Source organism: Schistocerca serialis, chromosome 7 (assembly GCF_023864345.2).
Source record: "Schistocerca serialis cubense isolate TAMUIC-IGC-003099 chromosome 7, iqSchSeri2.2, whole genome shotgun sequence".
In the NCBI taxonomy this organism is placed as follows: Eukaryota; Metazoa; Arthropoda; class Insecta; order Orthoptera; family Acrididae; genus Schistocerca; species Schistocerca serialis.
This window is the reverse complement of record NC_064644.1, coordinates 365,051,265-365,065,174: the sequence shown is the minus strand read 5'-3', so window position 1 is coordinate 365,065,174 and position 13,910 is coordinate 365,051,265. Positions and strand designations below refer to the sequence as shown.

Genomic DNA, 13,910 nt, shown 5'->3' with positions numbered 1-13,910 from the left:
CGTAAGCCGTTATGATCGCCACGCAGCCACGAGCTGTAATGCGGAATTGTTTCTGGAATCCTTCTTATGGCGGGTGGGTAGAATGCTAAGCGAATTGTCTTCGATGTTCAATCAGTCTCATAACTTTAGACCGAAATGTGGTAAAAAAAAAAATACAGTTGGACGCGAACATGCGACTCTAAGTTTAGAATGCACGACGATTACCGGAAGACCACGGGCTCACTCCATCCATATCACCTCGAACGTAGGCAACACTTCCTCCTAACACTTCCGCATCTTACAGTGTTGCCAGATTGTGCAGGTGGCCGGACTTAAAGTTATCAGGGGCGGTCAGTTTTATTGGCCACCTTAAGTGAACGACTAGGACTTAGTCTCTGTGGCGGCCGGCCGGTGGTCAGTTTTTATGTCTAAGACAGTACATTACGAAGGTGGTAAAAGCTCGAGGGGTGGTGTTTAATAAAAGGGAATGACAGCAATACACATAAAGAAGGTAACAATACCCAAAAATACGTATTTTCGGAGCCGCCGGATAGACCGAGCGGTTCTAGTCGCTTCAGTCTGGAACCGCTTGACCGCTACGGTCGCAGGTTCGAATCCTGAATCTGGCATGGATGTGTGTGTCGTCCTTAGGATAGTTAGGTTTAAGTAGTTCTAAGTTCTGGGGGACTGATGACCCCAGATGTTAAGTCCCATAGTGCTCAGAGCCATTTGAACCATTTATTTGGAACCGTATTTTAGGGAGTCAGCACGCGGAAGCGAAAATGTTGTAAAGTACAATCCCATCACATAACTATTTTGTTGTACCTCTTTGATGCAACAATTTCATTTAATTTTTTAACTCATTTTATTGTTTTAAGTATTTTTTTTATGTTTTCTGTAACGATATAGAGATCTGAATATGACACTACTGAGGTTTTGTTGTACCTCTTTGATGCAACAATTTCATTTAATTTTTTAACTCATTTTATTGTTTTAAGTATTTTTTTTATGTTTTCTGTAACGATATAGAGATCTGAATATGACACTACTGAGGCATTTAACTAGTAGCTTCAATCAAGTTTTCAAAAATAACTGCTACTGGAGTATATTCGTACAACCATTAAGCTTTAACGAATAGAAATAAAAACTTTGAGATCTGCCGATGAGAATGTAGTTCTGTCTTAAGGAAAGGACTTATAGATAATTTCTGTGGAATGGATATTACATCAAAAATACGTTCAATATGAACACCAATAAAACTAAAGCAAAGTTAAAGGAATGCAGTAGAATTGACAGAGGGGCTACTGAAACCCTTAGAACGCGGAATGAGACACTGAAGTTGATAGAAGACTTGCGCTTTGGGCAGTAAAGTAACTGATGACGGCCGAATTAGAGAGAATGCTAATTAAAGCCTGGAAAGGCCAAAAAAATTTAACAACATCGAATATAAATTTAAACGTTAGTAGCCTTGTATGTAAGTGAAACGTGGACGATAAACAGAGCAGACAAGAAGATAACTAGAGTTTTGGAAGTGTAATGCTACAGAAGAAAGCTAAAATGTTTCTAAATAGGAGGTACTGAACTGAACTGAGGACAGCAACAAAAAGGGATTGGTTTATGATGCACGTCATGAGGTATGGAGGAATCCACGGTTTGGTATGGGTGAGAGCGTGGTGAAAAAATTACAGAGGGAGGCAAAAGGATGACTATAGAGAGGATGTTCAAATACATGCAGGCTACAGTTGAGAAGAAATGGCTTACAGAAGGTGAAATATCGTCGAGAGCCGCATAAAACGACAAGAAGTGTGAAAGCATTTGCACGTGGTTAACATCTCTACCCAAAAACGGCGATTAATTGTAGCAGCCGGAAAGAAAGTAAAGTCATTTTAGTCGTGGATAATGGACCTGTAACTTCAAAACACGTTGGATAATATTTGCTAAATAAGATATTGTTACTGAAGAGGCAGTTTTTTTTTCAAGTATAGTAGTGTCAATACACTGAAATGTTATATAGCAGATGTTGATGATGATGATGATGATTATGTTCGGTTTGTGGGCCGCCCAACAGCGTGTAATATAGCAAGTATTCGATGTGATAAAGTATCAACAAGTCTGTTGAGGAGTCCCAGAAATATGTGGCACAAGCAGTCTAGGCAATGGACACGCCATTTCTGTCATGCTTGTGAAATCACTGTATGACGTTTCTCGTCGTGTGTCATGAACATTAATGAAACTGGAAGATTTCACCGCCATCTGGGAAGTCAATACCCTTGAGAGGATATGTTCACATAATCCACAGCTGTCAATTTTTCGTCCTGTTACTACCGTAGTTAGCATGGAATCCGTGGTGAAAGTCCATCACATCGTAATACTGAATGCACGGTCTGCATATGCGGCATGGTGAATGTTTCGAACAGCCATTCACTTGGATGACAGCCTATCAAGGCACGATCATCGCCATGGCGTAACAAGGAACGCGATTAACTCGACCAACCGACACTTTTGGCATGAACTACGTTCCATGGCCCCGTGCCGTAATTTATAATGACACTGAGAGGGAACACTTATGGGTCTGCTACTGAGGCCTATGTTTGATAGAGTGCATGAACAGTGTACTCCAAAAACACATACAGGTATTCCAGCATCAGTATTATCTTCTAACCACGTATCTGCCATGTGTCACTGCCTGTGCCGTCTACATTCTGTGCTGCTTCGCTTGCTTGTGATTACACGGGCCTTTAATCAGTTTCTGCAGATGCTCATGACAGTGGCACATGAACAGCGACGATATTCGACGTTTCCGGGATGCTGTTTCCCAGGCGTGGGGACGACGCACCACTCTGCAGCAATAAGCTCGAATCTCATTCGAAGTGAATTTAGTGAAAAGATACGGCCACTTATGTCACAAATTTTAATACTCGAAAAACCCACTCTTCGAAACCTCAACTGTACTTCCCGCTGACCCAGAATCATGCTATTTTGGAAAGAAGCAAGGTTTCACTGTACAAGAAAAGGAAAACATCGGAAATATGCTAATTCGTAATTACAACACACGAAAAAATATTGTATTTGTCATTTCGTATGCGACTCTCTATCTGTCCGTCTGTTAAGATCCCTTTTCCTTCGGAGTGGGTATCTGTAACAAGTTGAAACTTATGTCACATATTAAGGTTCAGAATGTCACGCCGCTGTGAAAAGTGTAAGCTTCTAATTTAGTACACAAAAAAATACGATCCTAAATACGATCCTTTATGTCACATATGTTGATACTCGTAAGACTCACTCATGAAAACATAGGGTATTTTCCTTAGATCTAGAATCACGGAATTTGGAGAAGCAAGATTTGACAGTGCAAATAAAGGTAAGACTCCGAACATTGCTGATCTATAATTATATTACAGGAAAAAAATATTGTTTTGTCATTTCCTATCCGACTGTCTGCCTGCCCTATTGTTATGACCCCCTTATTCTCAGGAACGAGTAGACGTATCAAGTTAATATTTATATCACATAGTACGGCGTACTGTCCCTAGCTTCTAAGTCAAATTAATCGAAAGATACAACCATTTATGTCATATATTTTGATATTCGAAAGACTCACTCATCAAAATCTGCAGGGTACTTCCCGTTGATTTAGAATCACGAAATTTGGTAAGAAGCAAGGATTCAGAGTACAAGAAAAGAGAAGTTCCGAAATACATTAAATTGTAATGATGTCACTTTTTCCCCCTTGCATACCTACACTGCATTCGTAATGTGTCCAATGTCTCAGGAACTACACCATATATTTTGATGTGGTTTCCAGTAATAGGTACAGTGATTGTCTAGGTAACTTACAAATATTTCGCCGTAATTGGCTGAGATACGATGAAATGAAGTCCCTTGCAGCCGTGAAAACCATGCCTTTACCATCTAGCGCTCATAGGCGGAACGCATCTGACTACCGCACTGACAGTCCATGAGTGCAACATGTACAGCATATGTAACGCTTTAGAGCAAAGTAATAGTGAGACGTGACGTAGGACTGCATTCCCATTGTTTGGGATAAGATTTCTGATAAGGCATACGATATTCGTTGAAGTGTTCCACAGAACAGTTCGACATTTGCTTAATAACAGTAGCTCTATGACAGGCTGTATCGTTTTATTTTCCGGAGGCCTCCGCCGTATCACAAAAGGAACGACAACAGTTGTAGTTAAGAAGACTGAAGTCACCGCATGGTGTATTAGGTTAATGTAACTCTAAAATTAAAACAATAAATTAAAAATTACAATTACAATTTTAAACTTGAATCTTACAACATTCTCAAAGCTCTTGCAATTCCCAGGATTGAAATAACGTATAAGGTTACAGATATTGTGACTCCTTGAGTGTTGATATCTGTACCTTACACCTTATGTGTAGTGGCCTAGAGCACGAACGCTGCCACCATGGAAACCCCCGTGACTGAGGAGCTCGGTCTGACGCCAACCGCTACGGGTGGCGCGGAAGGCAAGAGTAGTGAGCATTCGTGGCTGGATGTCAGATGACGATAGACGATATGTCCCCGCGTGCTGTGAGAAGTTCGATAAATCCTCTAATTGTAGTGTTCGTGAACGGGATTGAGAACTCACCAATATCAGAAGCGAGACGTTAGCAAAGGGGGGTATAAGCAATGGTTCCTCAGAAAGATAAATACAAGCTGAAATAAGAGTTAACGTCAGTATGTGTGTTTAGAAACCTTAGGAACGTGTACCGAGTTGTATTAGAGGCAATAAACCTTTCATTTATATGAAGTCGATGTCTCCTTCCAAATTAATTTCACATACATTGGAACTAAACGAGTGTGAAAATTTTTAATGGATACTGTACCACGATCGCGGTAGTCATATCAACACAGATCGTTTCAGAGAGAAACTTGCCCATGATACATACGAATAAGTGAGTAGGCATCTTACACAGGCCAGCATCGATATCGATAACAGACAAAAAATCTCACGATTCTCGATTTCCAGTATGGCTGAGCTGTCTATACTGGGTGGTCGGAAATTCCCGTTACAAACTTCTAGGACATGTAGAGGGTAGTGATTACAAAACATTTTGAATAGGAACCCATGTCCGGAAACGTACCGTTTTTGAGCTACGACAGTTTCAATTCCGACAGGAAGATCTGCTGGCACGAGTTCTGGCTTCTGTACAAGTCATTGAAGAGACACCAGGTTGGATGATTAGATTGGATTATATTAGATTAGATTAATTATTCATTCCATAGACGCATAAAAGAGGGAATCTTCCTACGTGTGGAACATATCAGATAACATATTACAAAAATGTAATTAGAAATATTTCAGTTTCATTAATTTTAATGATCCTCAGTCAATAAACAGTAAAATTATGTACATGAATTAAATTTAGACTTCTAATATTTACAGGTTTAATACTTACATCAGCTTTCATTAAATCCATGATTCAGACATTTGCTAGTTTCTTGGCTATTACAACAAAGTATTGTCAAAAATTAAAGTAAATTATTCATTTCAGTGATCCTCAGTTAAGAACAGTCAGATTATGTACAAGATTTAAGATTAAACTTCCACTATTTACAGACTTAAGACTTACATTTGCTTTCAATACATCCATCATTCACACAGTAGGTAGTTACTTGGCTGTTGCAACCAAGTATTGTCAGTAAAGTGTAATAAATATTCATTAAAATGGTCTGCTGCACTTGTTGAGAATCTCATGGATGGAATAGGAGTTGGCCACCAAAAATTCTTTTAAATTATGTTTAAATTGTGCCTTGTCTGAAACTAACCTCTTATGGTTGTTGGTAACTTACTGAAAATATGCGTTGTTGAATAGTGGACTCCTTTCTGAGCAAGATGGAGAGAGTGTACCAGAACATACTTCGGAGGTACAATGTGTGTAACAACGTTGGTGGTCGCCACATCGAACCGCTGTTAAAATGCGTCGGTACGTTGCGGCTGGTTCAAATGGCTCTGAGCACTATGGGACTCAACATCTTAGGTCATAAGTCCCTTAGAACTTAGAACTACTTAAACCTAACTAACCTAAGGACATCACACACACCCATGCCCGAGGCAGGATTCGAACCTGCGACCGTAACAGTCCCGCGGTTCCGGACTGCAGCGCCAGAACCGCTAGACCACCGCAGCCGGCGTTGCGGCTGGTGCCGTAGATGCTGGTTCTTTTTGTTGTCGACTAATGTAAACTATAAGGTATAAGTTTTAATGTAAATGCATAAGTAATAACGGAAGGAGTCAGTATTCTTTTCAAATGGATTGCAACAATTGTACTAGTTCACGCCTAAGTACATTCCTCACGTGGTGGTTGATGAGATAATCATCTACATTGAAACTGTCGTAGAACGGAAACGATACGTTTCCGGACATGGGTTCCTGTTCAAAATGTTAAGTACTCACTACCCTCTACATGTCCTAGCAGTTTGTAACGGGGATTGACGACCACCCTGTATACTTGTTTACATTTGTACAGAGCCCTCGGTACACGAGCACTAGTCGCACTTACCCGGATTTTTTAAAGTCGTTGTTGTTAGTGAGTATCCTCATTTACGGCCTGTATCGTCGATAGAACCTTCCGTATTCGCCTCTGCTCTACTGTTGTGTCACGTGATAGCAGTGCCACCAAGCGTCACTCAGTTTCGTGGTGGGCTACGGTCATCATTTTGCGGCACATCCGTGTATTTTTGTAGATGTTGCGGGCGGTGTCAAAACAGCGTTGACGGGGAAACGGCAGTCGATCAACTGGTGTTAACGATTCTTTGGCAACGAACACCGGGGCTAATGTGCCCCCCGATGTGTGGTTGCAGGTACTACGGGGACCGCGGCGTGTGCGCCAAGTGCTATCTGAGCTGCGCCACGTGCAGCGGGCCACGACGGGACCAGTGCGTCACGTGTCCGCGGGGGTGGCAGCTGGCGGCCGGCGAGTGCCTCCCAGAGTGTCCCGAAGGGTTCTTCCAGACGCCCTTCGGCTGCGAGAAGTGTCACCACTACTGCCGCACCTGCAATGGTGAGTCTGCAGCTACTGCTCTCCGTATATAGTTCTAGTATATAAAAATTTATGGTTTCAGTTCTTCATTAACCTTTTCATGACTTGTCTATCTCTCTAGTCTGCTCATTTCTCACAGTTGTGCTAGGTGGACCTTAGGCCATCATCATTCATCCAAAGATTAGGGGAAAACGCTGGAATATCGATATACCAGGCAATACCGACACCATCCTTTTGTCAGACCAGCAGCACATCAGTCCATGCTACAGCCTAGTAGACGACACCAGAAGTGGGGTGCAGACGCGACGAGTCCTTGTAAACGAAAGTCTCATCGTGGCACTAAAAATTAGATTCTTGAATTTTGATTTTATTTTGGCATAGGCTTAATCTGATGTAAGCGATTCAACAGCATTTCAATGGTAATAAGTGTAATGTAGATTGATAGTATGTTCTCTAATGTGCCTTCATGATAGATTTTGCCACTTTTCGAGCCTAAGAAAACTTTTTGAAGCCGTGTCTCCAATGTCCGCCGCTCGTGGTCTCGCGGTGGCGTTCTCGCTTCCCGAACACGGGGTCCCGGGTTCGATTCCCGGCGGGGTCAGAGATTTTCACCTGCCTCGAGATGACTGGGTGTTTGTGTTGTCCTCATCATTTCATCATCATCCAGGAAAGTGGCGAAATTGGACTGAGCAAAGATTGGATAATTGTACGGGCGCTGATAACCACGCCGTTGAGCGCCCCACAACCCCAACATCATCATCATCATCATCGTGTCTCCAAAATTATGTTGATGGTGCAATATTGACAGACAAATTGTGGGGCAATGTCGGTAGGATGTCGTTATTTCCCAACTCCTTAATCGTAAGCAACTGTTAATTAAAATCTTGTAACTAATTTAAGATGGCGAGGACAAGGAAACGAAACTTAGAGAGAGCTAAATGGACTGAAGGTATCCTAAAATAGGCATTTAGTGTAGTGACCCCGGGGACAAGAAACTAGGCCATCAGCATAAGTTCGATAAAATTACCAAAACGGCTGCAGAAGGTTCAATCTGTGCTTCTGGAACGATAAATCTTCAAATAAGCTTATAATAGCCATCAGCAACAAGAATCAATGGAGTTATAGGTTGCAATAAGCCTGAAATTTCGACCTCATTTTCGAAAAAAATGCTCTGCACCTATTTTGATATTTGCTAAGGAAGTGTACAACATTTTCAAATTTTTATGGTACAGTTTCGCGTCTAACACTTCTAAGTCAGAGTGCCTTGAATTTTTCAACGATGTCGATATTCCTGTGTTCTCCCTAATAGATCAATTAAAAATATGATTGAGAGTAATCGGTTTACACATAGTTGCTGAAGCCAGTCTCCACCGACAAAACACCGCAGATTATTTAAGGACATTTCCTCAGAATTTTCGTATCAGCGCCCGGTCGTCTCTGGTGACTCGTTGCCGACTTATGGTGTAATTATGTTTTATTCCGTTAGTTTATTGCCTTAGTTTCTGTTTAGGGAAAAACACGTAATATGCAGTCAGTAAGCACATTGAATGCGTATGGAGTATCGCTTCAGAAGCAACTGGATTCCTGATATTCTCTCAGGAAGGGAAAACTACTTATTAAGGGACGGAAAATTATCAAGCAAAACAGAAGTGATATCTGTAACGGTCCCTCTGCAGTTCATAATCTATATAAACAACTTAGGAGACAACTTGAGCATCCTTCTTCGATTGTTTCCTGATGATGCTGTCATTTACTGTCTAGTAAAGTCATCTGAAGGTCAGAACCGAAATGAAAATAACTTAGATGTGATATTTGTATAGTGCGAAACGTTGTAATTGTCTCTGAACAATGAAAAGTGTGAAGCAATCCAGAAGAGTACCATACGAAAAGAAAACAGTAAAATTTCGGTTACACAATAAACCATGCAAATTTAGAGGTTGTCAATTTAACTAAATATCTAGGAAGTACAGTAAATGAAAACTTAAATTGGAACGACCACATAGATCATGTTCTCGGGAAAGTAAACCAAAGACAGTGTTTTCCTGCCTGAACACTTGGAAAATGCAACGGATTTGGTAAAGAGACTGCTCCATTACGCCTGTTCATCCTCTGTTAAGAGTGCTCTGGCGTGGAATAGAATGCTTACCAGATATGTCTGAAGGAGAACATCGGAAGAATTTAAAGAAGGGTAGCTCGTGTGGCATTATCGCGAAAGAGGGAAGAGCTAATATGGCAATCAATAAAACAGTTGTGCGTTTCGCTGCGGCGAGATCTTTTCACTATATTTCAGTCAACAACTAACTCCTCTGAATGTGAAAGTATTTTATTGTTACCAACCTACATAGAGAGAAATTATCATCGTAATAAAATAGGTGGAATCGTCTCAAAAGATTTAATTTTTTATTTTTCCCAAGCGTTGTTGGAGAGTGTAATGATAGACAAAAGGACTGAAGAGGATTTGGAAAAATCTCTGCCTGGAACTTAAGTGTGAGTTATGGAGTAGTCCTGTAGGTAGTGCAGCTTAAGAATGTATCTCCAAGGGATGTACAGGGTGAACAACCTAAATCGTGCACCGCAAATATTGCAGAAATGAAAGTGCTGTTGTTGTGAGGTTTTTACAGAATGAATAGGTAGTCACGGACTCGTATTGTTAACCAATCAATAGATTGTAATGATACATACAGAGTGTACTTTCTGTGAAAACTTACACATTTTAAATGAAACAATAGCTATTAACATTAACAAAGTAAAATTAAGGTAAGTTAGAATTTCAGAGGAAGTGGTGTTAAGATTCCAAATTGACACTTTCACAATACCTGCGCTCTCACACATTGAAGAACAACACAAGTGGATACCATAGATATATGGATTCTGACCAGGAACGGGACAACTGACAACCACAGACTGCGTTCAAAATGACCACCGGCAGCAGCAGTACACCCCTCCTGTCTGGTATGAAACGACTGTAGCATACATGCTAACATTTCAGCAGAGATGATCGAGCAGGCTGCAGTAATTCGTCGTTGCGTATCATTGGGTGTAGTTGGTATGTCGTCGTAGACAGCGTCTGTCACCTTTTCCACAGTAAAATCCTAAAGGCGTAAAATTCGGGTAATGAGCCGGCCAAGGTTGTGAACTATGGGCTGGACAGCCATCATTTAGGAACCACAGGTTCGTCCTAGTGTGTAGTTCACTATCCCACACCACATGCTTACACTCCGTGGACGCTGATGCTCCACCTGACGAAGCCAAAGCAGATTTACAACAGGCCAAGAGTGCATGTTTCGATGGTTTACCTGGCCATGATTGACAAATGTGATTCTTCGCTAGACGAGGTACATCATACATCCGCCGCACCCCTCTTAGTGCCCTTGTATAGAGGTAAACACGATTCTCACAATCATTAGCATGCAGCTTTTGTTGGAGAGAGATATGATAGGAATGCAATTTATGTCGAAGAAGAATGTGTTGGACGCTTCACCGTAGGATAGCGCGGGAGCGGAACAACTGCAACACTAGCATGAACATTAATTTCCTTTTCTTCTGTCGTCACTTGTTTCCCTCTGTTACGTCGTCTAGGTGTTACATTACCGCTTTAATGTAAATGATTGAAGATGTTGATAAATAATTGGCAAGATGGTTCACGCCTGTTGGGATATTTCGCCGCATACACAGTACGAGAAGGAACTGCATTCTCCTTACAATCCTCATACCATGTACATCCCGTCTTTTTCTGCATCGGTAAATCGCATCGTCCACTCACAGTCGACTGCTTGGAGCATAACTCACTGAGTAACAACCTGCAGTACACTCACCCAACAAACAAGCACATTGCAAACCAATACAACAACCTCGTACCTAGCAATTAAACTGACTGATTGGCACAAACAAGTGGCATAAGGAAACTTTTCAAAATCCTCTTTCTCGTAAATGACTCGCACTAGAAGCCTGCAATAAACGACAGTGACAATCTAATTTAACCGACTTTTAGTTTGCAAATGTCAGTAGGAATTGTTCTATTTGAAACATGTATTTTGATTAGCAATACGAGCCACTGACTACTAATCCATTCAATGAAAACTGCACGTCAATAGCACTTTTCATTGCCACGGTATTTGCGGTGCAAGTCCTAGATGATTTGCCCTGTATAGCCAAAACTTGTCTAGTCAGTCGATCTAGACAGCTTCAATTAATTATGGCTGCACGTGTACGTAACGTGAGCAACGTCCGCCAGTTTGACGATACTAGTGTTCCATACGTCTGGTTAGGATTATTGCAGCCAGACTAGTTATACGACTATACAATGAAACGAACACCCTTAGCTGCTTACAGGCGTTGACATACGTCAACGGGGACAGATGAAAATGTGTGCACCGACCTGGACTCGAACCCGGGATGTCCTGCTTACATGGCAGACGCTCTATCCATCTGAGCCACCGAGGACACAGAGGATAGCGGGACTGCAGGGTTTTATCTCTGGCACGCCTCCTGTGAAACCAACATTCTCGATGTATTGTCCCGCACTACATTCGTAATGCCCCGCCCATTATACTCATTACTCGCGGCGCGTTGCCGATTCCCGTAAGAGTTCGGACACTGTTTGTGCATTCGCACAGAAGAAGATGATGGTCAAGTGGCCGGTGGGCCTTAACTATACAGGGTGTAACAAAAAGGTACGGCCAAGCTATCAGGAAATTAAGCGTTTCCGGACACGTGTCCACATAGCATCTTTTCTTTATTTGTGTGTGAGGAATGTTTCCTGAAAGTTTGGCCGTACCTTTTTGTAACACCCTGTATATTTATACTAAGATGGTACCTGTTCTTTCGGACATGTCGCGCTATCCTCTCTGTCCTCGTTGGCTCAGATGGATAGAGCGTCTGCCATCCAAGCAGGAGATACCGGGTTCGAGTCCCGGTCGGGGCACACATTTTCATCTGCCACCGTTGACGTATGTCAACGCCTGTAGGCAGCTAAGGGTGTTCATTTCATTGTTATTTCATTCTAGCGAGCTACATGGTCACCGATGCTATCTGTTCTCTCGGACATGTCCGAAATAACAGATGTGACTACTGTAAGCCACTTCATCGGCTTCAGATTATGTGCACATTTCAATACCTCGCAACATAATTCAAGTACCTGTCATCTCACCATAATCGTATCACTACATCTCTCTTAGTATCCTAGCTGTACCTACAGCGAAAACAAAATATTCATCAGCCTCATTCCACACTGTTGCTAGGTGCTTATTTAACAAACTACTCGGCTCTCTAAGCTAAATTTAGAGTTCCGTTACATTAGAAACGTTAAAAGCACGTCGGTTTGTCATCGTTACAGTATTTCAGTGAGTAACTAATAAATATGGCCACTTCTATCTGCCAGCAGAAGAATTTTACTCCACTAACACCAGTTCGACATTTCTTCGGTTTCTCAGTCAAGTAATTTTTTCTTCTGTCTCCATTACTTACGTTTTACCACTTACCGCTTTTTCCATGCTCCAAATGTTTTCTCATGTCTAATGCTGCTATGCTCTCATTCTGTTTTTCACGAAGAAGTACAAAATGTTTCTATTTCTGCTATACCTAACTGATGTTTTCAAGATTTATATCATTTACATTTCTTGCGTTGGACTTCATGTATACTTAGGAGCTTTTACGTTCCAAAGGAAGGAAATTAGGGGCTCATCGATGACAAAATCGTGAAAAAGGGACAAGAAACTACAATCGGAACTTGATGGCAAAGAATGTCAGCTCCGCATTCGTGTGAAATGATTTAGAGAAGTGTTGAGAAATCTAAACCTAGTGGTGAAGACGTGGGTGTCAGCCGGCATGAGACCAAATTCGAGCCATGAGGCTTGCTACTGATCCGTCTTGATCAACCACTGTGTAATTTGGTTCATTTGGTTCATAATGAACGTAATGGAAAAATGAATTAAGGCTTCCTACATGTAAATAAGGGTTTTATGCCGCTGGTGATGCAAGAATAGATAAATCAAAAGTTTTAATAAATAAAAGAAATAAAGAAGTACTTGAAAAATAAATTGACACCCTGATAACCCGTAATCGGAAACTTTCTGAAGCTACAGAACTTCTCCGCCAACACAAAAAATCCTTAAAACATGAATTACAGGAAACCCATTTCTAGTTTTCTTGGTGTAATATTGTTTTTTTATCTCTCGCTTCCCTTTTATTTTTAGATACGGAATATACATATACGTCCCTTTTACATAAGTTCATACCTTGAATAAATAGGTACTAACCAAAACTACATTACTGTCTTTCCTTGGATTTAATTGCGTCATAAAAAAGCACCCTAACTAGTTAATTTGTATCATCAACCTAGAATTCAGTGTGATATAGTTCGACCCATTCTTACTTCTTTCACTGCTAATTACATCAATTACTACAGATTGCAGATGTTATGGTTTGTCTCAGAAGAACGATCAACTATCCTAAACCACATTTCCTATGTAAGAACAATATTTATTTTTCAGCGTCCTCATCAAAAATATATGAAACACAATAAGTAAACCTTCCTCTTTCCTACGTATTTTAATGCAATTAATAAAAGATAGTAGTTTCTCCTGGATAGTCTTATGTGTCGTTAATCGATTATCGATAAAAAAATTTCCTTCGGATACTTATTCTGCATCAGAAAGGACTGCAGAGTTGACAGTATCTGACGTTCCTCAGTTCTAAGCCATTAGCATGACTGATGGCATTGTCCATAAGTGTCATAAGATACCTATAAGTCGTGCGTTGCACCGCAGTGTGGCTAACTATATCGACCTATTTTACTTCGTTTACACAAAACTGCAATCAACGCGTAACACGTACAATGATACCAGGATGTGGACTTTTAAAAATAGTTACATAAAACTTTTCATAATGGAGAATTTCCGAAAACCAATAACTGAAACATTTAC

General features: G+C 41.0%; 1 protein-coding gene across 1 annotated transcript in view; it reads left to right on the top strand.

Moving 5' to 3' along the window:
- Positions 1 to 13,910, top strand: part of LOC126413092 (furin-like protease 2) — a 714,734-nt gene that overhangs the window by 659,595 nt on the left and 41,229 nt on the right. The window contains exon 19 of the mRNA XM_050082987.1: positions 6,809 to 7,008. Within this exon, the coding sequence (XP_049938944.1) occupies positions 6,809 to 7,008 (200 nt within the window). The remainder of the gene's footprint in view (positions 1 to 6,808; positions 7,009 to 13,910) is intronic.